Here is a 27,261-nt window from a genome sequence, read left to right as displayed (position 1 = left end):
GCACTTATAAAGTCATTTGGGGACAAACCATGCAGTTCACACTGCCATCATTTGGTGTGACGGCGGGGGAAAAGGATATGTGCTGTGTGGCGTCCCCAAGGCCCATGGCTCTTAGGGCCCTCCTTTAACTGATGAGCAGAGAGCAAAGTCAGTCAGCCAGTCAGTCAGTCAGTCAGTCAGTGAGCAAAGTCAGTCAGTCAGTCAGTCAGTCAGTGAGTAAAGTGTCTCCTGCATGAACTAAAGCTATCATGTGGTGTGTGGGAGTTAACTACTTGCTTGTGGGGTTAAATCAGCATATTTTTCCTCGTTATTAAATTATTAAATTAGTTTAGGTTAGACTTTAGACTTTGCAGTTTACCCATCATTAGGCCCTTAGTGTTTTGTACCTAATATCTTAGCAGTGAGTGAGTGTAAGAGGGGGATACACCACCCCCACCCCACTCCCCTATCTCTCTATACTTTTGCCTTATTCTGTTTTAGTGGTTGAGGGAGAGTGTAGTGTGTAGTTTTTCTCCTCTCTTCCTTCATCTGTCTCTCTTTCTCTCTCTCTCTCTCTCTCTCTCTCTCTCTCTCTCTCTCTCTCTCTTACTCCCATTCTTTCTTTTCACATATACAGCATTCCACCTCTTGTTCCCACTGCAGCACGTTCACCAACATCATCATTAGTAAGTAGAGTTGTGACCTTTGACCTCTGTTCTTTGGTGTGTGTGTGTGTGTGTGTGTGTGTGTGTGTGTACTGCAGGGCGAATGTGGCGAAAGCGGACAGTGATGCGGGCATCTCAGGGGGATGGAAGGCCATGCCCGGCGCAGATGGAACAGTGGAAGCCATGTCCAGTGCGGCCCTGCTACAGATGGCAGTACAGCGCCTGGTCAGAGTGCAGGGTGGAGGTGAGTCCACGCGGGGGCCTTGAGGGGGGTCTGTGGGGTTCCCAATTAGTTTCACCATCATGTTTCATTGCTTTAGAGAGACTATTTTTGTTTGAGTATAAGTATATATATACTCTTTTGATCCCGTGAGGGAAATTTGGTCTCTGCATTTATCCCAATCCGTGAATTAGTGAAACACACTGCACACACAGTGAACACACGGTGAGGTGAAGCACACACTAATCCCGGTGCAGTGAGCTGCCTGCATCAACAGCGGCGCTCGGGGAGCAGTGAGGGGTTAGGTGCCTTGCTCAAGGGCACTTCAGCCGGGCCTACTGGTCGGGGTTCGGTTTTCTTCACTACTGTTCTTTTCTTCACTATTGTTCTTTCTTCCCTTCAAGCTCGCTGAGCTCTTAAGTGTCTCTACACTTTTTGGCTCCAGTCTCTTTTCTGTAATGAAATGTGCCTTATTTCTTCTTCCACTCTAATCCTCTTCTGTCTGTGTGTGTGTGTGTGTGTGTGTGTGTGTGTGTGTGTGTGTGTGTGTGTGTGTGTGTGTGTGTGTCTCTGTAGGAGGTGGTGTGTGGAGAGGGCCTGCGTTTCCGCAACCTGTCGTGCGTGGTGTCGGACGGTTCTCCCCAGGGCGAGGGCAGTGTGGCAGAGGAGGAGCTGTGTGTGGAACTGGAGGTGGCCGTGGAGGGGGACAAACGCATAGTACTAGAGGAGCCCTGCACTCTGCCCTGCCCAGGTACACACACATACACACACACACATGCACATGCACACGCACACACATACACACACTAACACGCACATGCACGCGCACACATACATACACGCACACACACTCATACAGAAATACATAGACACAACAGTGGACATACACAACCTAAATCAGCTTTAAAGATTCACTTTGGTGAATTTCTCAGATCAGAATTGAAATTCTGAAAACTCCTTGTAAATGTATGTCATGGAAATGAACGGTATGACGTCATGCCAAGAACTCACATTCTTAAGATGTAAATAATGTCCTGTTGCTGCTGGTTATGGTTGTGGTGTTTGACAGACACTTCTGTCCAAAGTGAAATGTTGTTATGACAAAAGTCATGTCCTATTATCACCAGCATGTTGACCTTGACACACATTAAGCACACAATAAGCACACAATAAGCACACAATAAGCACATGCGGCTGCTTTTACCTTAACAAAAGGCCCCTTCAAACGTTCATGTAGAACTCCACATCGGAGTATATCCATCATTCCAACTCGACAGACAGTTGCTGTACATGTAAGTCATGTTGCTGTTTGTTGCTCTTGTTGCTCTGCTCTGGCTAAGTCATGTCTCGTTGTCGCCCTCTCTCTCTCTCTGCCTCAGGTGACTGCTACCTGATGGAGTGGTCCGACTGGAGCCCCTGTCAGAGTGTGTGTGTGAAGGGCCAGCAGCTGGACTTCCCTGCTCTGCAGGCCCGCTCGCGCGCCGTCATCGCACAGGAGCCGCAGAACCTCATGCAGTGCCCCGACCAGGAGTGGGAGTCCAGACGCTGCACCGGTCAGACATTCTCACCACATCCGCTCAATTCACTGTGAACACATATTGAAATAGATAGATAGATAGATAGATAGATAGATAGATAGATAGATAAAGATAGATAGATAGATAGATAGATAGATAGATAGATAAATACAGTAGATAGATAGATAGATAGATAAATAGATAAATAGATAGATATATACAGTAGATAGATACTTTATTGATCCCCAAGTGGAAATTCAAGGTCTCAGTACCATACAGATATCACACACAACATGCACTTACATCAGAAAAGTAATATACATATAAAAATAAAAAAACTCCACTGTACAATAGAGACAGTAGAAGATAAACATGATACTAAAATACTAAATACTAAATACTAAATATACTATATAAACTAAATCAAAGATCAACATCAACATAGTGTGCTTAAGGATGATCAAGCATGACAGGGCAGGGACTGAGCCTGTAATTCAGTGTGCAGCTGAGGTTGATGATGATGATGATGAATGACTTATTTCATCTCATTACTCATAGTTATGATCTAATTATGAGGGTTTTAAGCTCTATTTTCTAGACTCTCAATGTGAAGTGAAGACAAGGTTTTTTTTTTACTACTATAGATTTCCCCTCTATGCACAAGTTCTTAATATACAGTTATGTCAGAGATATTCAGCCATCAGCTTTATTTTACGTGAGCTGTGAATGATGCGTAGCATAACTGTGGTTTGTTTTTCTTAGATATTATTCTCTGTACCATCCTCAGTATTAAAACCAAAGCTGACGGTGTAGTTTAGTTCATGCTTAACCAGTGCACAGTGCTTGTGAGGGAGCAGCAACTCTGACCTCTGTGATTTGACCTTTAGGAAAGGAGGTTCTTAATGACCTTAAGCCTTGACCTGAGATTAGTGTAAGAGCCTCTGCCTGTCACATGCAACAGTCTGTGAGTCTGTGCTGAGAGGTGGGTGGTCTGGTCAGCCATCTTACTGCCACTGATGAATCTCAGCAGACATACACAAGACCAAGATTTTCATTTGACCAAGCAGGGACACTTTCCAGTCTCCACTTTCCTCATAAATTCAGTGTCTGAGTAATCTGGGTTACTCTTTTGTAATTTTGTGATATGTTGTGACATAACATGCAATAGACACATTTATTTGAAATGACACAATGGAGGGCATTGTAACAGTGTCCATTTTCTTCCATAAGGATACTCAGAGCCCTCAGATACCCTCCTGTTTTGCGGCTATTCACCTTGCCCCCTCCATCCCAAGATCTGGCCTTTAGGACACTGCCTGCAGCTTACTGTAGCCACTTGAGTGCTGGGGATTACTGTCTCAACTCAAGGGCTTTCTTCAACCCACTTGTCCTCCTGCGCATAGTATCTCCTGCCAGCGGGAGCGTAGAGGTGATGATGAGGGAAGACTCTGTTTGTATTCAACGATGGCGTCGCGCTGAAGGAGCTGACTCATTAGAGCGAGTGCCGCGCTGCACCGGGCAGCATGAACCCCACCGTCATCTGGGGCCAGCCCTGCCGATGCCGTAATTGATGCAGCACTGACGAGACAGGGCTCTCTGCTCAGGAAACTCAAGCAGTCACGGCCACTAGCCTCGTACCCAACGCGATGCAGTGATGTTTACCAGTCTTGTCTGGTTCTTGCTCAGGGCTGTGACATGAGCTTTGGCCATGGTGGCCTTTTGACTGGTTGTCCTGCGCCACTTTATTTCTCCTTTTCATGTCGGGTCCTTATTACCAAGGTTAGAAATTGAGGTCTCTGAACAAGATTATGTATGCATGAGTATATGAAAAGTCAACATCAATCTAATAATACATAACCAGTTTTTTAAAAATGACATTCAAACACAATATTGTCCGTAGAAAAATTGTATATTATGGATATATTTTGAATGTACATAGAATGCACACTGATAGCGAACTGAATATATATTGTTATATAAAAAAAGATTGAAAAAGATTGCAAATGTTTTAAACATCACCATCGTCAGCAATATATATGCTTGCTTCGTCCTGAAGGGACTTATTTTCCAATAATGACCGGCGGACAATACAATACTTGCCAAAACGAGATTCATGTGAATGGAACTTGCTGCAGCACTCTGAAGAGCTGTATGATAAACGTCATAATAATTCATTTATTTGGGTGTAGAATGTGATGATGCCCCCAGTACTCCACAGTGGTTTCCCTCTCCCAGTCTCTGAGGTAGAGAGAGGAGCAGCCCGAGCCTTTGCATGAGAATTCATTTTCCTCTCTGTGTGAGTCCCCTGTGTGTCCAGGGGAGAGACGGGCGCTGCTCTCCCAACTCGTTGGGCTTGGCCGGCGCAATAAAATCATGTCAAGACGAGTGAGCTTCAGGATCTACCCCACCCCCACCCCGCCACACTCCAAAAAAAAAAAAAAAAAAAGTGATGAAGAAGTTGCCATGTCAATAAGCTGATGTGTCGCTCAGTTAAAGAAGCTGTGTGTGCAATTCTCTTTCTCTTTCTCTCTCTTCCTCTCTCTCTCTCTTTCTCTCTCTCTCTCTCTCTCTTTCTCTCTCTCTCTATCTCTCAGATGGAGAGTGTTTTGAATACAAGTGGATGGGCAGCGCGGAGTCAGGCTACTCCGACATGATCTGGTGCCAGCGCTCAGACGGAGTGAATGTCACAGGTATTGTCTTTTATGTAACAGACATGTCTCTAGGAAGCTCACCTTGCCCCTCCCCCTAGACTTATGCATTTGCTTGCCTTCCTTGAGAGATGTTGTCTCTGCCGCCCTGGTGCCAGTGACGGGCCTTTCCGAAACTAGTCCCTACCCACTCCCCCTCAGATATAGAGTGCACTCGGGTTTATAACATACTACCACTTAACAGTAATTGGTTTTGGACGGCCCTTAAAGGTACTATACAGGTTTAGGTATTTTCTCCAAAGAGCTATATCTACTGACAAGGTAATGTTTCACGATTCTCACGATTTGTCGGTCCGCCGTTCTTGAAGTTAACTGGCTGGTTTTCACAGTAGCGACTCACTACATCTATGCTGTATAACTATGCTAGGTGAACGATTCGCCTATTACAAGTTCGTTTACCATCAAATTGGCTTCATAAAGGTAAAAATCTTGCATTGTGTACCTTTAATATGAGGGAAATGGAGTGCAAGTGGCTAGGGAGAGGGTGAATGAACTGGTTTCGGAAAGGGCCATCTTGTGACCTAATTCCCTGAACTTGCCCCCTGGTGACCTGCAACCTCTCAACTGCAGGTGGCTGTCCTCCACTGCCCCAGCCTGGATCAGAACAGCTCTGCAACCCACCATGTGACAAGCCAAAGTCCTTCTGCTCAGAGGTAAGCGAAAAGACACCCAGGGGGAGGAGAGGTATCAGAGGGGATGGGTATTGGAGTTAAGGATCATTTTGTCATTCCTGATGAATCCAACTGATTGATTTGAATGATTTATAGTTCTGTGGTATTCTGTTTGAATGGATATTGTGAGCACAAGGTTAAATAGTTGAACTAATAGACTAGTAATTAATATGTAATTAATGGTAAAGCCATCATTCTCCTTATTTCCTTTATGGTGGCCCAGCTCTGCAGAGGTGTTAGGAGGCTCTGTAAGGTCCGTGTGAGCGTGTAAAATCTGTGTGTGTCTCTACTACCCCCTGCAGACGGGTTTGTGCATGTGCGAGGAGGGCTTCACTGAGATGCTGACCTCAGAGGGCCTGCTGGATCAGTGCGCTCTCATCCCTGTGCTGGAGATCCCCACGGCCGGCGACCAGAACGCAGACATCAAGACCAGCCGCACCAGCAACCCCACCCTGCCCACCACCGTGCAGCCCGGCAGAAGCGGGCGCACCTGGTACCTCCAGCCCTTTGGGCCAGGTCAGTCGCACTGGATGGAGGACATGAGAGTGGACGTAGGAGGGAGACCGCGAGGGGAGATATAACAAGAACAAATGATTCTGACGAAGAGAAGTGAATGAAAGAAAGAAAAAGTTACAAATGTGTTTATAATGCTTTCTCCAAAAAAAGTGTTATGCTGTAGTCCATGGCTTCATTAATGTCCTATTGAAACTAAGCTGAGTAAATATAAATACACATATTTGAGGTAAAAACCTTTGAAAAAAAACCCAAATCTCCTACCTCATATCATTTTTGGTCATTTTTAAAGGTTTTGCGGTCGTCCACTCAAGAACACAAAAACGCCATAAGTGTCTGCTGTTGGTGGTGTCTGGAACACTCAATTTTATCAGCATCAATGTTCCAATTTATGCACCGCTTTTGTTTTATATCGTTTTCGGTGCCGTTTAGTGTGGACGGAAGGGCTAAACGGAGAAATATATATTTACCCAGCTTAGTGTTGACAGGGCCTATGTTTATGTAATACTAGTTTTTGATAATATACGTCTGTTTTACAGAGAGGGCATGAAGGACAGGGGAGAAAGGAGGGGAGGAGAAATGAAAATGTGATGAAGCTGATGAATGAGTGGGCAAAGAAAAAAATAATAATAATGCTAATGTCAACTAATTTAGAATGTTTTGACAAGAAGAAGTGTTCATTTATAGGCTAGAGCTGTTTTCATTGAATCTCTTGAGGTAGTAATATTTATTTGGAAAATTAAATCTACTCTATTAATTAAATATCATTAAATTCAGAGGATCGTATTTGAACTAGCATTTTGTTCCACAGATGGCAAGCTGAAGACGTGGGTGTACGGTGTTGCTGCTGGCGTACTGGTGCTTCTCATCTTCATTGTGTCTATGATCTACCTAGCTTGGTGAGTGACAAATGTGGTGTCCCTCGACCATCATCATCATCATCATCATCATTTGTCATGCAAGCACTGTGATTGAGGTTTTTGTCATTTGCATTTTTTCCCATTATCTTTCCTTCTGTCCATTTGTTTGCTCCCCATCCCTCTTTTTTCTATCTTTCTTTTATGGTTCTCTCCATCCTTCCATCCCTCTGTGCGGAGCAGCAGTTACTGCTGCTACCTGCGTCGCTCCCTGGAGGCCCCAGTGCCAGCCAACGGCACAGTGGTGTGGATGGGCGAGAACGCACACGAGTTAACTTACACGTGCCCTGAGTGCCAACAGCCGGGCGAGACCGCCACGTAACCCTTCAACGACCCATCCCCTCGACCACCCTCTCAGAGGGGGCAGAGTGCCAGCCTGCCCAGCCTTATGGCCCCCACCCCCCACCCCCACTGATAACCAATCCCAGCCCCCCTTCCACTGTCAGGTCTGCTCAGCCAATCACTGTGGGGCTGCTGTTGCAGGTGAGGGTAGATCCACTGAAACCTCAGTAGACATAGAGCAGGTTTAGGCTGTAAAGAAAGTACTGTACTGAGCCAATCACGTGTACTCATTAACTGTCAGTTTCTAAAACAGAGCTTGTTTAAAAGGTTTTGTTTTTGTTGCACTGATACACAAGTGAAAATGATAACTTCTTACAGAATACAAATATAGTGTTGAATGGAAAAGCTTGATAACAGCTATTTGCTCCCCATGAAAGTACAGCTTTGGAGAAGTGTTGATATAGGCAGCTCTCTAATGAGTGGAAAGATGGAATTAGCTAAGCTGTAATCAGGGTTTAATTAACACGCTGAGAGTGAGGTGCAGTGGTGTTGTATCTCTGAGGAATATCTTCCTCTTTAACTCTACCTCACACATCAGCAGTTAGCTATCGATTACCGTCGATATCCAACACAGAAATACAGCATTCAGTAAGAGGCCTTACACAGTCTTGCTGAAGGGCAAAATATAAGGTTTTGTAAAATAAAATGCTATGACTTTATCTGTGGAGAACAAAAACAATTCAGAAAATGGGCTTTATTTTAGTTCATGAGATTTTTTAGGCTAGCTATTATCCCTGTCATGCATTAGCCTGTAAACTAGCTTAGATTTTTTAGAAGTTGAGCTTACAACACCTACAGGTTTTGAACTGTAGCCATTTCCCATGCACTATACAAACTGATCAGTTCTGCTCCCATGACTGTGGCAGGCAGCGGGGTGTCCCAAACTCTGCTGTGCTGTTGCCCAAACCTGACAGAGGTGCGGTGCCAGATTAAATGGCCTGTGTGCCTCTGGAGGGTATTAGACATGTACAATTTGAGCTGTGGATTAGCATGACTCATTTGTCTGAGCAGGAGATCAGAGGGGAATTAGCATACCCTCCGTTCATGGTAACACCTTTAAAAAAAGGTGAAAAAGAAAAGGATCAACATTCTGTAGGCTAATCCTTCAGTCAGGGTAAAGGCCCCAGTGAATCTGCATGATGTGGTATTTTCCCCAGTGGGCCTACTGCCCCCTAGTGATCATGTTTTGTGAAGAAATCCTTTTATTTATTTATTTCTTTAGGCTACCAAATAGTTAATTAGTGCAAGTGATACTCATTGTCATACATCTCATGCCTATTTTTTTTTCATCATTAATTTTCTTGACAGTGTGCTGTTAATTGCTGTTACAGTGTGTTGATTATTGACTTCCAGGAGAAAACATAATCAGGACCAGTGGTGCTTTAAAAAGTAGCTCTCAGCCTTAGCAACTCATTGGTCTCTTGTTCTATACTCATTAGTCTATTGTTCTAAGTCTCATGAAATGATATTTCATCCTATGAAAGGCTGACACCAACAATTATTTTCACAATCTATTCAATTATTTTCTTTTTTTTTTCTTGGTTAGTTGTTTAGTCTATAACATGTTGATTTGTGCTACCCAAAACCCAAGATTATGTTGACAATAGTTGACAACTAATTTATTAATTCAGTGATTGTTAAGCAAGTGAACCTATTTGTCCTTTCCCCAGCAAAAAGCCAAAGAAGCCCCAGAGGAGACAAAGCAACAACAACCGCTTGAAGCCTCTGACGCTGGCCTATGACGGAGATGCTGACATGTGAAGCCTCTGACGCTGGCCTATGACAGAGATGCTGACATGTGAACTCCAGGGATGGGACTGGCTTCATTCAAACCCTATTAAGAAATCTATCAATGACCTACTGTATATTAACCACCTTCAGAGCCCCACTTTGGACTCCAGCTATTGGATTAATATGGAGATAAGAGATAAGAAGAGTTAAAAAAAATGATAATATCTCCACCGTGACGAGTTATAGGCCATGCTGAGTAGGAACTGTTATGCAACAGCCTTCATGAATTTCCAGAGACAACAAGAATATGCCTTTGTTTTTGTGGTTCATCTAAAAAGACAGCTTTTAAAAAATGAAAGATCTGCCGATGCGAGTCAGATGGTTTTTTTTTTTTGTTCTTCTTCTTTACTTTGAGCGAATCAGCACAAGTGCATAATTTCCTTTCTTTGTCTCTATTTCTGTATCTGTGTCTATGTGTGTGTGTTTGTGAGTGAGTGAGTGTGTGTGTGTGTACGTGCGTGTTTGTGTGAGCTTTTTCTTCCATGTGAGTTCACCCCCCTCATCTACAAGTCTTGAAGTGGGAGGGCGGTGGCGGGGTGTGAGAGGTTGCTGACTCGTGGATTTCACATTGCCAAAAGCGGAGAGAGAAAGTCTTTCAATATTGTTCATCAAAAGGATTTTTCACCTCATTTCTCGCAATTGCCCCCCACCCACCCCCCTGTACTCCAGGACCCGCTCCTCTGTTGCAGTGCCCCTGAGCCGAGGCCTTTTTCTGGGGGGAGGCGTGAGATGTACAGATCTTTTGACACAAACAATCTTGACTGGAGCTACTGCCTGCTTCCCGTGCTCTTGATCCAGATCCTTATTGTGCACTATATTAGTGCAGCATGGTATGCACTTATGTCTAGTATTGCCATAGAAAACCGCCTCTCTCTCTTTGCAAGAAGGTAAGCAGTTGTATGACACAAGACAAAAAAAAATATTTTCATTGAGATTCACTGGATATGTGAGAAATTTGAATATATCTACATTTGACATTGATCACCCAAGATAGATTGTGCAGTAATGGTGAATACAGTTATGTTGCTCATGTCACCGTACGTATTGTTTTATTCTACTCCGAGTTATGTTTGTGATCTTCAAATTCCTTTTTTGGTACATTTCTCTTTATAATTTCAATCACTTTTTTTATGGTCTTTTTCCTGCTTTTTTGTGATTTGTAAAATGTTTATTCATGTACAGCACAGACCCATGTTTTTTGAGAGAAAGCTGTTTCTTTTTTGTGAGCTTTTGTGCAAGAACCACATACCCTGAAACATTTGTACAGACGGGTTTTTGTTTTGGTGTGTTTAGACAAGGTGCATGTCATGCAAGATGCCGATAGTACCAGATGTACTGTACAGTAAATGGTGGCATCACTTGCTATACAGGCGATCATACTTGCCATTGCGCAGTCCACAGCTGGTAAAAATAGACTGAAAGACAGTTTACAATGCAAGAGAGTATAACATTCAGTTTTTAGTGATACTGTTCACAAGTTGTCTAAAGACATGGTGTTGGTCTGGTGCTCCGCTAATAAAAAAAAAAATGGATGAATCTTCTGTAAATGTGAAAGTGGAACCTCATCGGGAACTCCAAAATATGTGTTGACAAGGGTTAGAATCCCTACATTCTATTAACGACATTGCAGATGCATTATGGGGAATGAGATTGGAGTTTTGACAGGAAGAAGTGTTCTATTTCGTCAGGAGAGTTTGTGAGTCATCATTCGTGATCTGATCCTTTAAGAAAATCCTCATGAACTAACATGGACCAATAAAAGGGGCTGGCGCTGTAGTGTCTTTCAAAGGAATTACCCATATCATAATTACTTTAATTACTAAAGCAGATATGCGGACGCTTGGCAGTAAACAATATGATGTGAAAAAAAGGAAAATATTAAAATATCAAAGTAAGCCTAAAGCATATTGTATTTTCCAAGCACTAAGTTGCAATCTAATAGCAGAATAGTTCAATATCACCAGTCTAGCCAATGCAAACAACTGGTGAGACGAATGTTTACTCTCTTTTCTGTTTATTTTGAGTTGTAAATAATGAAAAGCTATTTTTTATTTTTGAATATACGTATAAATATATATAAATGTGTAAACCTCTTTTGTATTGCACAGAATTTGTTTAGTATAAATTGCAAAGTGGGTTAATATATTTGCTGATCTTTGTTCACAACGTTCAATTTCATTGTTGTAAAAAAATGTAACAAGGTTCAGTCGTTTTTTGTACAGAGGTTGTTTATGTATCTGGTAAACTACAGATAATAAATAACAAAATATATGGACACACTAAATACTTTCTACAATATTTTTTTTTTATTAAAATGCACAATTTATTCAAGTGTAAATAAATGAAAATGCGCAGGAACTTACAATTATTAGCCACTAGATGTCATCATACCGTCAAGTAATTAACGATAGGTCTGCAGACTGTGTGTTGTCTTGCATGATTCTCCGGCATGCTGAGGTCCCGTCTACATGCATTTATGTGAAGCAGAGTCCCTTGGGCTGAAACACCATTCCCACCTACTCATGTGGAGGCCCTCTTCAGACTCCATTCCCTACATGTGGAGGCCCTCTTCAGACTCTTAAACTGATAGTTGCGGTGGTGAAAAACTCCTGAAAATTAGTCTATGTAGGTCTGTTTGGATTTTTTGACACATTCAGTATGATATGATAGCCTAATTTAGTCGCCTAGCCAATCGTCTGGCTGGTGCAGTAACTAGGCATACTTTACTAAGGAAAACAAAAATTAGAAACAGTCGAAACCGTCGGAAATTGAAATTTCCGTCACATGCAGCGGAGCCTACCTAGGAAGATCTCCATGTGAAGACTTGGAACACAATTTCACAACGCTTTATTTTATTGTGATTTCTCCAAATACAGAAGATTGTGTTTGACGCGCAAATAGCAACAGTTTCTTAATTTCATAACACTCAGTATCAGTTCCGGAGCCCCGCCGAAACTTTCGAACGTTTTTGTGTTGATTACCCCCTCCCGCGCGTACCCAGACACTGAGGCGAGATGTCTTCTCCCCGCGAGCTTCTCCGTTAGACCATACACCACAGCACTTTGTCGAGTGGCCTCGAATGACACGGTGCCTCAGATTTCATTCACAGGTGAAGAATGAGACGTCAGTTTTTACTTTTCGTCGATCATTTAACTCCTTTATATTTCTCAAATAGTTAAGGAGCTTTTAAGAATGTCGTCTACGAATTGCTTTGTCCTGTTCTTCCTATCATACGCTATCAACTTGGTAAGTAATACCTGTCACTCTTTTCAATAGTACCCTGCGCCTTTGCATGTACACACCTCACGTACTCTCATTTAGTTGTTTCTGTTACTTTAAGTATGAATTGTGTAGGAATGAATGAGGGACGGACATACACATTACTTGCAATTAAATATCACATAACTTCACAACAGCGCACAAAACATGGGCAAACAATGCCTTACACGGATGCGCTCTTTGTAGAAGACTGGTTGTAGCCACCTTCTCTCCAGTAGATGTAGGCTGCTGCAGGAAGCCGTGCTGTGTTGAATATGAGTTTTCAGCACCATGGACAAGTCCTCCGGCATATATTGGTCAACGCGGATTTGGGTCTTGGTTCATTTACTTTTGATGAAGGTATATGTAACTAAACCAGCTCACTTTGTTGAATATAGTTTTACACGTTTACACGACATGTAATACCAGACGTGAATTGTTTTTTAATCATTATGTGTATGGTTGACAGTCATAAGCAGCGTTTGTTTGTAGCCTCTTGGTCTTGCATATCCTATCTGTGTTCCCGCAAACCATATGCACAACTTTACCGCAAAGTGTTCAGGTAATCAAGCTATTGACATCTGCTGGTGAGATAGACGGATAGGCTACACCTATACTGCATATGTAGGCCTAATAGGATAGATCAAAGAGATGGTCTGGCAGTGTTTCCCAGAGAATTGAATTCCATTTGTGGTGGTTGGTTTGCAGAATTAACTTGAATGCAACAGTTTTTAACAAATTAGCACAGCATGGTTATGATGCTAACCAGATTTAATCACGATTTAGTACAACCTGGAAAATCATTGTGTGGTGGTCAATGTTGATATTGTGGTGGGCCGCCACAAATAAGTCAATGTATGGGAAACACTGTCTGGGTATTCCGTCTTCCATTGTGACGTTTTGTTTGTCTTTCATTTATTTGATTCATTCTAGCTATTAACTCTAAACGCTTTTAATATATGTCCATACAAATCCTTTCAAACAAACTACAAATAAAGTACAAATTAGGTCTCAGATATGGATATATGACACACGGACTTCTGCCGCCAGAGACTGGGAAGGCTTTGATTGACCTCTTTCATTGTCTCTGACGGTGTGTGTATAATACGTTAATTATTTCCATTATTTTAATCTAATTTAATTTCCATAATCTAATTATATTCCCATTCTCTAAAACCATAACTGTCATTTCACAGTTGATCGAGCATGCTAATTTATTTTCTGCCATATGACGGCGCCTTCCCACCTCCGACTATGCGACCTATAATATGATTCCTTTATAAGTCTTCGAGGAATTTGACTTGCCGCAAAACGCACTGTGCGAAATTACAAAATAATGTCTTTGGCACAACTTTGAATTCAAAGATCCATAGATTCAGCCTGCTCACGTACTCTGGGTCGTGGGCATGATAAAACTAAATTGGCCATGCCTTGATAAAGGGGCGTGAAGAGCTCATTCTTCCGTTGCATTCACCGATTGGGAGGCCCAAGGGAGAAGACCCAGGTTTTCTGTACCCAGACAGACTAAGCCTTTGAACCTGACTCTCTCAGTATTTAACTTCAGCATAACTGAAAGTTCATACAATGTTGGCTGAATGCAGACGTACAAAGCAAGTCAACGCCATAATTCCAGTGCATGTAATGGCCATCTTTTACTTTTGACATTCTAAAGCCTACAGTAGGTGCCTACAATATTTATAATAATACCTCTGTGGTCTTCTACACACGCGTTTGTTTGTTTCTGTAATGTGATCGGCTCGGGTGAAAACTAGTAGTTATACAAACAGCCCAAGCAAATGTTCCTCCCGGAGTGCATGGCTTCTCCTCTTTGATTCCCATACCCAGAATAACCATGGCGAGCTGCCACATGGCCCCTCCTCATCCCCCTCATGCAAAGGCTGTCTGGGATGAACATCTTACAGGACCGCGTGCCGCTGGATCTGTGTGAATCAAGGTTGGGTCCAAGTTGATGTTAGATGTTCCCAATCTCTGACAAGCCCCCTCACCACAGATTCACACCACGTCTATTTATAGGTGGTCAACACCAGTCAGTGGAGTTAGAATTACTTTATAGTCATACAGAAATGTAGATCATCACAGACTTCCAGACATAAATGACAACTGAATCATTAATTATGTTGTAATATTCAACATAACACCTTGGTATAACACTACTTTAGACAGTGCTTAATGTATTTTAAGCATTTGTCTAGAAGTTGATAGCTCCATCAGTGTCCATTTGCCATTGTTGAGGAGGTATAGAACAAACACTTCTTGTCAGAGTGACCTCTATCTCTCTCAACACACACACACATACGCGTGCCTGCGCACACACACATGCACACACACGCACACACATGCATACACACGCACACGCACACACACACACACACACACACACACATGCACACACACACATGCACACACACACACACACATACACACACACACACACTCCTTCACACCCGGCAGTGTGAGAGAGGAGAGTGGTGAGAAAGACCACATGTGCACATGCCAGCGCTGAATTCTTGAGCAGAAAGTGACACACGTCAGAGCTGAGCGCTTTAAGCTTTTGACAGCCACCAGCTGTATTTTGCTCACAGGTGGAAAAAAAGCTGTTCTGTACAGTGTGTCCTGTGGCAGATCTAAAGTTTTAAATATGGATTCTTAATTATGACAGTGTGTCCTGTGCCCCCCCCCATTTCTTTCAGAGATATTAGAGGACAACTATAACCCCAAATCAGAAAAAGTTGGGATGTTGTGTAAAATGCAAATAAAAACAGATTGTGATAATCTACAAATCTTGTTAATTTAGCTACAAAAAGGACATAGGCAACATATAAATGACAAATTTTACTATTTTAATTTTAAATTTGATGCCAGCAACATGTTTTAAAAAAATGGGACAGGGGCATATTTACCACTGGGCTGCTTCACCTCTTCATTTATCAACATCTTGTAAATGTTTAAATGTTTAGGAGCTGAGGAGACCAGTTCTGAGAATGAAATGTCCCAATACTCCCTGATATAGGATTTCAGTTGTTCAACAGTATGGGGTATTCTTTAGTCATGTTTTTCATTCCATGATGCACCCAATTTGGCAGGTCTGGACTGCAGACAAGCCATTTTAGCACCTGGACCCTTCCTCTATGAAGAAATACTGTGCAGAATTAATTTTGGTATTGCTTTCCTGAAATATTAAAGGTCTTCCCTGAGAAAAAAACCATTGTCTGGATGGCAGTATATGTTGCTCAAAACCTGTGTACATCATTCAGAATTGATTGTGCCTTGCCAGATGTGCAAGATGCCCATGCAAGAGGGACTAATGCACCTCCACACCATCATAGATGCTGGGTTTTGAACTGAGCACTATGACAATTTGGATAAGTTGGGTAGTTGGATAGTCCCTCTCCTCTTTAGTCCAGAGGAGTCCATGATTTCCAAAAATAATTGCACATTTTACAGAAACATGTCTGGTTTTAATGCAGTGCCATCTGAGGTCTAATAGACCACAGCCATCCAAATCTGTTTTTCCGCTCTGTCCCTTGTTTGCAAAGATTTCTCTGGTTTCTCTGAATATTTTAATGATATTATGTACCGTAGATGATGAAATCCCAAAATACTTTGCAATTTCATGTTAAGAAGCATTACAATTATATTGTTTCATCATTTGCCCACACATAGTGATGAATCCCTCCACATCTTTACTCCTAAGAGACTCCACATCTTTACTCCTAAGAGACTCCACATCTTTACTCCCAAGAGACTCCACATCTTTACTCCTAAGAGACTCCACATCTTTACTTCTCTCTGTGATCCTCTTTTTATACCCAATCATGGTGCCAGTTTACAACTTTTTTTAAAATGTGTTCCTGGTATCAAATTCAAAATTAACATATATTTTCCATGAAATAGTCAAATTAGTCATTTTCAACATTTGATTTGTTGTCTATGTCCGTTTTGCAGATCACATTCTGTTTTCATTTACATAATGTCCCAACTTTTTCTGATTTGGGGTTGTACATTTTCACAGCATCTAATTTTGATGGATTATGAGAAAATATCCCCATATACAGCACTCTGCATGATTTAAATGACCATTTCATGAAAATGAACTGTGTAGCTCTGATCATATGGTTTTCATATTTGAGCACTAGTCCAGAGGCAGAGAGCTGGCAGCGGCATTGTCTGCACATGCTGCATAGTGGCCGAGCACATTTCTCTGCTGGCTGGGGAAAGGTAATACCCCACTTGCAAATGTACATATTGCCTTGATGTAGTTAATCTCCCAACTCAAATCAGGACGTAATGCAGGTCTAGTCTTAATCCGCGAGACAAGGCCTCTGTAAATCTGCCGTCAAAGACTTTAATCCGGCCCAACACCAATTTAAGAAGTTGACAGATACTTTGGAGAGGGGAGGGGGGTGGTGGCAAAGTTAATCATATGCCACATTATCTACACTTGAAGCCACATTGTGTATGGCGAGAAAGCCATTTCCCAAACACCCCACAGAGATTCTGACGAAGGTTTCTGGCTCGAACATGCTAGAAATAATGTCCATGACCAGCTTGATAATCCTCTGTGTCTAGACCAGTAGTACTCAGTTGTGCATGGGGTGTCTATGGTGCAGGTCTCATGCCGAATCTGGCAGTGCTCCACCTCTGACAATTCAAGGTCTAAGATATACCAATAATGCTCCTGTCTGTCGGGGAATCTCAAACGAGGAGTTCAGGCCATTTTAACCCAGAGGTAATCAGTGTGGCACAATGACAGTCATTCCTCTTCTGCCCTTTGAGACTCACCCCCTAAATTGGTTTGAATGGAAAGAACTATCGAATGTGAAAGTACTTATGAGCTATGAAATAGGCAATTGGTCACAGATTTAACTCATTAGCTTCCCCAAGAAAATGGAGTTGAGATATATCACATTCAACTGTGCTATGCAACAGGAAGTATGTCTACTGTGAGCGGGGTGGAGCGGGTGGTCATGCATTTGCACAAATATACAGAAAGTAAGACAAATGCAGAATTACTGAAGCAGTGTGTCTTTTTGTGTCCTGTGGCAGAAGTGGATCCTGATATCTACAAGGCAAAGACACTCAAACCCTTTCTGTACCTTTCAATGCAAATGCAGTGCTAGTTTTAGAAAATATCAGTCACTGACAGTGATCCGCAGCATCGTTCTACTGCTTTTAGCAACACGATTCGTCATGCTTGCTACCCATTTATTCATGTTCAAGGGTTTTCCCTCTTGTGGTTAAGAGCCTACATGGCAAACCATAATGTCTTGAGTTTCCATTATATGTCAAAAAAACACACTGCTCTTGAATTAGCTCGGCCTCCATTAAGGCAAATGTTCTTACAGTATGTTGCGGCTGTTAACTCTGGCTCTGCTGCTCTCCTTTATCCCTTGGCCTCTCTGTGTGGCCATGTTGCCCTTGTGTGCTACAACCTCTATTACCAATTCAGAGAGCTCTCTGATGGGTGACAAAATCTTATTTTCAAAGTATTGATCGAAGGGGGCGAGCATAAAAAATGCAACACTTGACCAAGACAGATCTGCTGTCATGTATTGCCATCAGAGACAGACCACTCCCTCAAAGACCTTCAGCTGCTCTGAGTGTCTTTGTGTGGTTAGCCATGCATTACAGTACAGACTATAAAGAATGGACTGACAGAGATACAGGAATTTTAACTTATAGTAATGTATGTTGCCTTTCTCTATAGATTAAACAAATCTCTGTTTTTTCCCCCCACAGACTACCAGTGACAAATCTGGCATCTCAAAAAGGTCCAACTCTTTGGATTCAGACGGTCCGGATCTGGGGAAGAATGCCTTGTCGACCAGAGGGGAGGCTTTGCTCACAAACCACCTGCTCTCCCACAGTGCTTTCGACAAAGAGAACAAGTCCACTTTCAGTGTCCGCGGCGATAAGCAGGAGGTCTGGGACTGGCCACTGGACCCCACAGACGCCCAGCAGCTCTCCCACCTGAGGGCCAAGAGACGGCCCATCGTCAAGACGGGCAAGTTCAAGAAGATGTTCGGCTGGGGCGACTTCCAGTGCAACATGAAAACAGTCACGCTCAACCTGCTCATCACCGGCAAGATCGTGGACCACGGCAACGGCACGTTCAGCGTCTACTTCCGCTACAACGCCACGGGCCAAGGCAACGTCTCGGTGGGCCTGGTGCCGCCCACCAAGGTGGTGGAGTTCGACCTGCTCCAGCGGGTCACGGTGGACGCGTCCGAGTCCAAACTGTTCAACTGCCGCGTGGAGTACGAGAAGGTGGAGCGCGGCGCCAAGAGCTCGCTCTGCGGCTACGACCCGTCCAAGACATGCGTGCAGGAGCAGACCCACAGCCACGTCTCCTGGCTCTGCTCCAAGCCCTTTAAGGTCATCTGCGTCTACATCGCCTTCTACAGCACCGACTACAAGTTGGTGCAGAAGGTCTGCCCCGACTACAACTACCACAGCGATACTCCTTACATGCCCTCGGGGTAATAGCTCTGTGGGGCCAGGGAGAGGTCAGACTAAAGAGGTATTAGGGTGTGAAGACTGATGACACATTGTGCAGTGATGTACAGTATATATTATATATTGCATGCAGAATATTTCTGTTGTGTGAGTGACTTTTTTGGAAGATATTTAAAAGACAACATATTGTTTGGTTGTGTGCAAGGCATTAAAGGATGAAGTCAGTTTATGGGCAAAAATATCATATCAGCCTGTGTTGGGAAAGTGCAGTGACGGTGCTCTAAGCTTCTTAGCAGCTGTGTTTATGTCTGGTATCAAATGTTACCCGATTCTTATTACTAAAGTAGATTACCCATGTACAGCTCTCTAGTGTTTATGCTTTAACTAAACTGAGTTTAGAAAATAATCCAACACTTTGGCAGCTTTATGGTGTGTAACTGTTAATATAGGAACTTGTGAAACTTATGAACATTATCATAGTGCTGGATATGTAATTACAACAGGAGGTTCCATGTGTGATTAAAACTGAATGCTAGATATTATTCACATTTGTTTAAATTAATGTTTAAATCATTCCACCAGAAGATTCCACCAAAAATACCTAATTGTCCATGCTGGCTGACAGGCTGGCATCTATTATTTACTACAGTGTATCTTTTCTAAGCACACTGAATATGTTTATTGTTGGGGAGGCTGGGTCCTTCCTTTTCTTTTCTTTCTTTTCTTTATTTCCTTCAAATGGTCAAGGATGAGTTCATTCAGTTATATTATGTTGTTTCTAATGAAATGAGAGAAGTCAGTGGATTCTAAACTTGAGTGGTGACCATGAAAAGCACATATCTGTCACAGATTTCAATCTGATGGTTGCTTATTGACCGAGGATCTGAGACAACAAATATAAACATAGAAGGCAAACAAAAACACTGTATAGCCTATTTGACACAATAAGGATTATCTCTACCTATTGGGACATTTGTGTCGGGAAGTTCTGAAGTTACATTTACGGCCTGTAATTGACTGCCAAATGCATTAATGAATCCTGGGCTGTTAATTTTCACTGGTCTATTCAAAAAGGGTTATTACGGCTCTCAGAAAGAGACATGCAAGGTCTTGGACTGTCAGTCTTTCGCATCACGGATTTAAAGAGAAAGTTAATGAAGCCATGTAATTGGTATTGCTGTCTTGACAGCATTTATTCGCTGATGAATCTGTGGGTTGTCATTCTCCAGGGGAACAAATTAAAAAGTCACTGAAGATAAGAAAATGCCATTACTCAATGTCATCTCCCTGAGGCTACAAACATGTATGAACACTTACGCATCAATTATTTCAAGAGACACACAGGGGAAATCCAATACACAGTCACAGAGCGTTAGGTAAATGCAAAATTAAGAGCATAACAATGGAACTGTATTCTCTTTTGCATGTAATGCCCGTAACTCAGCATCTCAGGAGGGAAGCAAGCTATATGGCATAGCAGACTCTGCCTCTTCATCTGTGGTCATGAGCAGCAAACAACAAAGTGGTCCTACATTTGTGAAGCATTCGACATTCAAGTAACTGCTTGCATCCCCAGCAAAGAGCTTGTGAGTGGAACTTCCATTCTGACAGCTCCAAGAGTCCAAGAACAGTGTTCACACGTCAGTGACAGCACGCTGTCACATTCCCCTCTTAGATTAGACCACCTTCAGCACATTGTCTCATCATGAACTAACCTGATGAGCTGTTTTGTTTTTGCACATTGTCATCTCCGCTTTATGAGATTGTAAAAAGTTTGAGAGGACATTGGAGCAATGCCGTCAGTGAGCGCAAATGAATGCATGCATGGAGAGTGGCTGTCCACGCCAGGGTGATACTTGTTATGTATCGTCCCATTCGGTCGCATGTGTAAATTTAGCAGAGGTAAAACAATAACATAAAAACTGGCTATTGGATTGAATTGGTGCACTCAGGCAGAGTGCCATTTCTCTGCCTTCACCAACATGCTTAAAGCTGTTAACACAAATGTAAAGCTTAGGTGAAAAAAGCAAGGTGATAAAATATGAATGGCTACACAACTCATATGATTTGAGATTACGATTAAGAATGTTGAATGGTAGAGGAAGTAGGCCTAGTGAATCTGATGAAAATCTCTGAGGCATTTCCCCATCTCCTCTTAATCCTTATTGCTTCACATAAACAGCAGTGCGCTTCCACCCCCCACGTGCATCTTTTGGGTCCTAATGAGGGGCTTAGCATCTACCTCTTCGAATTGAATTTTGTTGGAATGGTTACAATCCAGTTAAGCCTGGCAGCAAATGGGCTTTGTGGGCCAGAAAGTTACACTCTAGTGCCTGTATAGAAATAGGCTTTGCACCAGTATGTGATACATCAAGACAGCTGTATGACTATATGTTGTCATGTCACAGTCATGGTGTTAAGAAATAAGATCATGTGATACACATATTCCATTAAAACAAATAGCCCTGTATATATCACTCGACCTAGTCAGATGAAAATACTACATTAAAGACGTAAAGGGTTTTAGACTGATTCACTGGCCGACAGGGCACTGAAGTACCTATGTATAAATTAACAAGACCATTTGTCTGAGCAGTATTTTTTTTTATTAAGTCTTTTATATTTTAAATTTGTTTTGATTAAGTTTATTATTATGAAGAATGTAACAAATTATTTTTTTTTAAATTAATTGTATTCCCAATAATTAAATATATAAAGAAACATGTTTTGGATTATAGATAGTTACTCAGAGGAAATGAAACATTTTAGATACAAGTAAGGTCTTGATTATACTATGTAATATAAGTTATATTCTTTCCCTCACTCCCTCTCTCTCTCTCTGTCTCTCTCTCTCTGTGTTGTGTGTGTGTGTTGTGTGTGTGTGTGTCTCTGTGTGTGTGTGCGTGTGTGTGTGCGTGTGTGTGTGTGTGTTGTGTTTCAAGAGATTCTTCCCTCTTCTGAGCATCCAGCTCTTCAGCACAATCCATCAGCATACATCAGCAAGATGCCCCATTCATTGCCCCATTCATTTCCCACCCATACATACATCATTAGGCACTGAATACTGTTTCTGCTGAAATAATATGATGATAATGTAGCCATTGATAATGACCAATTTGAACTACTGATTTTAATGATTTGAACAATTCATCTTAAAAATGTCTGTACTGGTTTGTGTCATTCGATTTTAAAGCAATTAGCTGAACTGATTACCCAACCACACAACCCAACTTCTGTCACCTTTTATTCGACCTCATACAAGTATGACACATTTGTGTTGCTTCTGATGAATGGAGCCGGTGAGAGAGGGAGAAAGAGAGAGAGAGAGAAAGGTTCTTCTGTATCATCACCTTGGGAGCACCTAAAGGTTCTTCTGTATCATCACCTTGGGAGCACCTAAAGGTTTCTGGCAGTATTGAGCCACCGTGTCCACCGTTGCAGCACCTCTCAAAGGGCAGAACACTATACACAGATCAATGCTGCCACAGATTTCTCCAAAGAGCTCATGAATCATGTGAGACTGATGCAGTGAGTTTGTTCATAGCACTGAGTGACTGCTTTAGTCACATTAGCAAGTCCACTGGTGTTATTTCAATCAACATCATCATATCATTTCACCCTTCTAGACTTGCACAGTATGTTACAGTGAGCCACGACAAAACAGAAAATCAATCAAATATCTATATTTGAAAGAACATACATGCAAGACAGGGGGGCTGCAGCAAGCAGTACCTCAAATATATATATATATTAAAGAACATACATGCAAGACAGGGGCGCTGCAGCAAGTAGTACCTTATTCGGGTCCAAGTGCCCACAGAATCTGGGTTTGAATCCAACCTATGGATGTTTTTCCAGTCACCCTACAGTATCTCTCTCTCCTGCTGGCTTCCTGTCAATCTTCACTGTCCTATCTACAACCCGAAAACAGAAAAAGTTGGGACATTGTGTAAAATATGTATAAAAACAGAATGTAATAATCTGCAAATCTCTTAAACTCATATTTAATTGCAAAAAGGACACAGACAACATATCAAATGTTGAAAATGACAAATTTGACTATTTCATGGAAAATATATGTTAATTTCGAATTTGATACCAGAAACATGTTTAAAAAATAAGTTGGGACGGGGAAACAAAATGCTGGAAAAGTTGTGTAATGATAAAGAAAACAAAACTAAGAATGTTTCACAACTAATTAGGGTAAGTGGCAACATGATTGGGTATGAAAAAGAACATCCCAGGGAGGCAGGGTCTCTTAGAAGTAAAGATGTAGGGTATTCATCACTCTGCATAAACTTGTGCGCACAAATGATGAAACAATGTCATTTCAATGCATCTTACCATGAAATTGTGACGTGTTTGGGAAACCATCTACAGGACATAATATTAATTATAATTAATTAATCCATTAATATATGGATAAAACATTCAGAGAATCCAGAGAAATCTTTGAAAACAAGGGATAGCGCTGAAAAACACATTGGATGGCTGTGGTCTTTTGGACCTCAGATGGCACTGCATCAACACCAGACCTGTCATTGTATGGGCTCAGGAAAACCTCTGATAACCATTATATGTGCACAATTTCATACTCAATTCAAAAACTGCAGCCAAAATTGTAACAGCTAAATTTGTATTGAGACATGATACAGAAAATACCACCCTCTTATCTGGGCCTGAGCTTGTTTAAAATGGACTGAGGTAACGTGGCAAAAGGTCCTGTGGTTAGACTAATCAAAGTTTGCCATTCTTTTTGGAAATCATGGACTGGGCTAAAGAGGAGAGAGCCTATCCAAGTATCCAACCTATCCAACTTGTTTTAGTGCTCAGTTCCAAACCCAACATCTATGATGGTGTGGAGGAGCATTAGTGCCTACAGCATGGGCATCATGCACTTTTGGCAAAGCACAATCAATTCTGAATGATGTATACAGGTTTTGAGCAACATATACTGCCATACAGGCAATGTCTTTTCCAGGGACTACCTTCAATATTTCAGTAAAACAATGCCAAAATGAACATATTTAAATAGTATTTCTCCATAGAGCACATAAATAGTATTTCTCCATAAAGGAAGAGTCCAGGTGCTAAGATGGACTGTCTGCAGTCCAGATTTGTCAAATTAGGTGCATAATGGAATGAAAAACATGACTAAGAATACCCCATACAGTTGAGCAACTGAAATCCTATATTGGGGAGTAATGGGACAACATTTCATTCTCAAAACTGTAGCAAATGGACTCCTCAGTTCCTAAACATTTACAGAAGAGGTGAAGCAGCACAGTGGTAAACATGCTCCCGTCCTAACTTTTTTTGAAACATGTTGCTGGCACCAAATTCAAAATTAACATATATTTTCCATGAAATAGTCCAAATTTTCATTTTCAACATTTGATATGTTGTCTATGTCCTTTTTGCTGCTAAATATGGGTTTACGAGACTTGTATATTATCACATTCTGTTTTTATTTACATTTTACACAACGTCCCAACTTTTTCTGTTTTGGGGTTGTAAAATGAAGGCAAGAAGACCAAACATATACTTAAAAAAACAGACAAAACAATGCAGCCGTTAGTCACCCCACCGTGTTAGTACAGTTGATAGGCCTACTGTACATCCTTTGAGTCACGTTTACATGTAGTATTTAATTCTGGACAACTAATCTATACATGGATTTCTATAGAACGTCACGAAAACATGCGTGCGCAACCAAGAGGCAGAAAGCACCATAGAACAGCATAGAGCAATGCAAAAGAGCAAAATGATAAAATGAGTTTTTGTGCTGAAAACTGCACCAATTCGAAATCAGGATGGTTAGAGAATGTTAAATATGTTCAATATCCCTAACGGAATGCATGTCTTCGCCAAAAATGACAAAATACGGTGTTATTTTAATAATCCAAATGAACGTCAAACTTTGAAATATAGTCTGAAATGAGATGTTATTATCATTGAGACAACAGGGGTATACAAAAAAATCCAATTGTAGCTTACAACAGCCGACTATTTAGGTTAAGTTTATAACGTTGTGGACGGCCACCAAGCGTCTTCTGCCTCACGGCTGCGCGCGCATCTAGTTTTGTTGGTAAACGGGAAACCCGTGTATTAGACAGTCAAACTCTGCCCTATAATCTGGGATGAGTCAAAACATTTGGTAAAAGTCATAGCTTGGAATTATGTTATGATAAAGGTAAAAAATGCCAAAAAATATACTTAAAAATAGAATGTTCAGGCAAGACAGCTCTTTTTATATTATGATGACCCTTTAATATGGTCAGACATCTTTAATTTCTAGTTCATTACAGTAATATATACATCTGGTATATAGCTTTATAAATAATTTGATAACTAACTTCTTTTATGGAATTAGGATGAACCTGTACAGAAAACATGAATGCCAGAAGCTAAAAAGAAAGTGCTTTACAGACTGCAACTGGACATTTGCTGTCTTGCAGGTTATGTGATATGACCCAGGCTTATCTGAAAACATGAAAATAGATTTATTCATTGTCAAGATAGATCAGAAAATTGAGTCTAGGGGATATGGGTTGTGAACGTATACTATAGATGGAGAAAAGTCTGCTGTAAACGGAGGCAGAAGTGTAGATGTACATGTAGCCTACGTATGGGACAGAGCAACTGTGAGAGTGTCTGAATGTGTGAGTGTAAGAATGTGCAAGCGGAACGTGTTGGAAGGTGTGAGAATGACAGAAATCTTCAAACCTACAGAATATAGCCCACTCCCACTCCAGGTGTAAGCAATTGTAATTAACAACTCTGCGGCCTCAATGCATAGCCGTTAAAGACTGCAGAAGGTGCAGAGGATTGTCATATTCTGTACACTTATAGCACTTTTCTCCTGATATTATATGGTTACTGTTAAAAAGAGAGTAAAGGAGAACCTGAGTGTTTCCTGCTAATCCGTTTCAGCACATAATATACAGACAGCAAGTACAAGGCAAACATCGCAAAAGGTTGACATAGTGTAGTGCTGCCATCTGCTGGATACCATTCCGGTCACACAGTGCTGCCCAGACTTGTTCCTACAGTAAAGGTGGGGTAAGCAATGTCGAGCAATTAATAAACATGTAACACTTTTGTAACACTCAGCAAATAGGCTACATCCTCATGATCTGCTAGCTCTCAATTCTCTGAGTAAAAAAAAAACTGTCTTCATACACAGTCCTGGCTCCATGAACTGGAAACAAACAAATGTGGGAAGCCTGCCCTCAGACAATAACACTGTGTGGAGTTTCTTGGGGAGCACTGAAGGGATGGGTGAGCTACCTCTCTAGTGTGTTTTCTTTGGTCTTTGGTTCAAATACTGTATAATGTAAGTTGCTTTGGACATTAGTGTCTGCTAAGAAACTTTAAACAAACGTGATGTCATCCAGCATCACTCACCCTACCTTTAATGGCTTACAATTTCACATTTTTGAAACAAAATAGATGGAAATGAACAAATGCTGGAGAATAATGTAAACATTACCAATCCCTAAGGTGAGACAGGCCTCAGATTTTCCCACCTGCAGTTTACTGTTGGAAGGTCAAATGATGCGCTTGAATGGACGCTTTCAGTGTGTTGTGTAGGCCTACCTCTGAAAACGACCTCAGGGACTTTGTGCACTGAATGGTAAAACAGCTAATGTAACATCGCCTGCTTTTTCTGAACATTAATATAAATAGATTTGTATGGTCTTACAGCTGTTACAACATATACTATACATACTGAACAATAACATTGATTACAGCAGACACTCGGATATTCTTCTAGATTAATTCTTTCAAAAAACAACCTAAGCAGTGACATAGACATACCGAGGTGAAGTTAGTTTGATATTTGATATAGCCAACCTCCCACCAACACCCCCAGGCACCCGAGGCAATGCTGACCAATTCTGTTTGCACACATTGTATGCTTCACCTGTGATGAAAGTGAGGGAGCCTTATGACACCCCTAGTCATAACTGCGTTCCCAGAACTTCCCACCTTTCTGAATTAGCCTCACTGTCCATATAGGGTCTAGACGCCCGTTTCTCCCGGTAGCCTATATGCTTAGGTTTCCAGGGACCCGAACCCCCAGCCACACCAACAGACAGGGACTGCAGCGGTCATCAGTTTTTTTTTTTTTTACCATTTTCCTGCAATCGCCTCACACAGTTTGAAAACAGGAGAAGCCAAGGAGATTAGTCAAAGCATT

General features: G+C 41.7%; 2 protein-coding genes across 4 annotated transcripts in view; both read left to right on the top strand.

The window, feature by feature from the left end:
* LOC121721443 (thrombospondin type-1 domain-containing protein 7A) overlaps positions 1-11,590 on the top strand; it is a 110,007-nt gene extending 98,417 nt beyond the window's left edge. The window contains exons 22-30 of one of the 2 annotated variants that reach the window (XM_042108370.1): positions 743-888; positions 1,441-1,615; positions 2,244-2,417; positions 4,976-5,071; positions 5,660-5,742; positions 6,063-6,276; positions 7,085-7,172; positions 7,374-7,673; positions 9,203-9,335. In XM_042108370.1, the coding sequence (XP_041964304.1) occupies positions 743-888; positions 1,441-1,615; positions 2,244-2,417; positions 4,976-5,071; positions 5,660-5,742; positions 6,063-6,276; positions 7,085-7,172; positions 7,374-7,512 (1,115 nt within the window). In that variant the 3' untranslated portion in view covers positions 7,513-7,673; positions 9,203-9,335. Of the gene's footprint in view, positions 1-742; positions 889-1,440; positions 1,616-2,243; positions 2,418-4,975; positions 5,072-5,659; positions 5,743-6,062; positions 6,277-7,084; positions 7,173-7,373; positions 7,674-9,202 lie in introns of both variants that reach the window. The other variant, XM_042108371.1, reaches the window with a different exon arrangement.
* Positions 11,591-12,080: 490 nt separating this feature from the next.
* Positions 12,081-19,625, top strand: LOC121721471 (neurexophilin-1). Of its 2 annotated transcripts, none has more exons than XM_042108447.1 (2): positions 12,081-12,569; positions 18,342-19,625. In XM_042108447.1, exons 1-2 carry the CDS (start codon positions 12,516-12,518, stop codon positions 19,083-19,085), a joined length of 798 nt encoding a protein of 265 aa, XP_041964381.1. In that variant the 5' UTR covers positions 12,081-12,515; the 3' UTR covers positions 19,086-19,625. The 2 variants fall into 2 exon arrangements, with proteins under 2 accessions (XP_041964381.1, XP_041964378.1); XM_042108444.1 differs by lacking the exon at positions 12,081-12,569 and adding an exon at positions 12,835-12,941.
* Positions 19,626-27,261: the final 7,636 nt, after the last annotated feature.

Source organism: Alosa sapidissima, chromosome 10, assembly GCF_018492685.1.
Source record: "Alosa sapidissima isolate fAloSap1 chromosome 10, fAloSap1.pri, whole genome shotgun sequence".
NCBI classification, from domain to species: domain Eukaryota; kingdom Metazoa; phylum Chordata; class Actinopteri; order Clupeiformes; family Clupeidae; genus Alosa; species Alosa sapidissima.
This window is presented reverse-complemented; position numbering and strand designations above follow the sequence as displayed.

What these genes read in the sequence shown, in the direction of transcription:
- LOC121721471 (XM_042108444.1), top strand. Translation starts at nt 12,873, where the DNA reads ATGGACAAGTCCTCCGGCATATATTGGTCAACGCGGATTTGGGTCTTG. An exon ending in TTCATTTACTTTTGATGAAG is followed by an intron (nt 12,942 to 18,341) that starts GTATATGTAACT and finishes TTCCCCCCACAG; the next exon opens with ACTACCAGTGACAAATCTGG.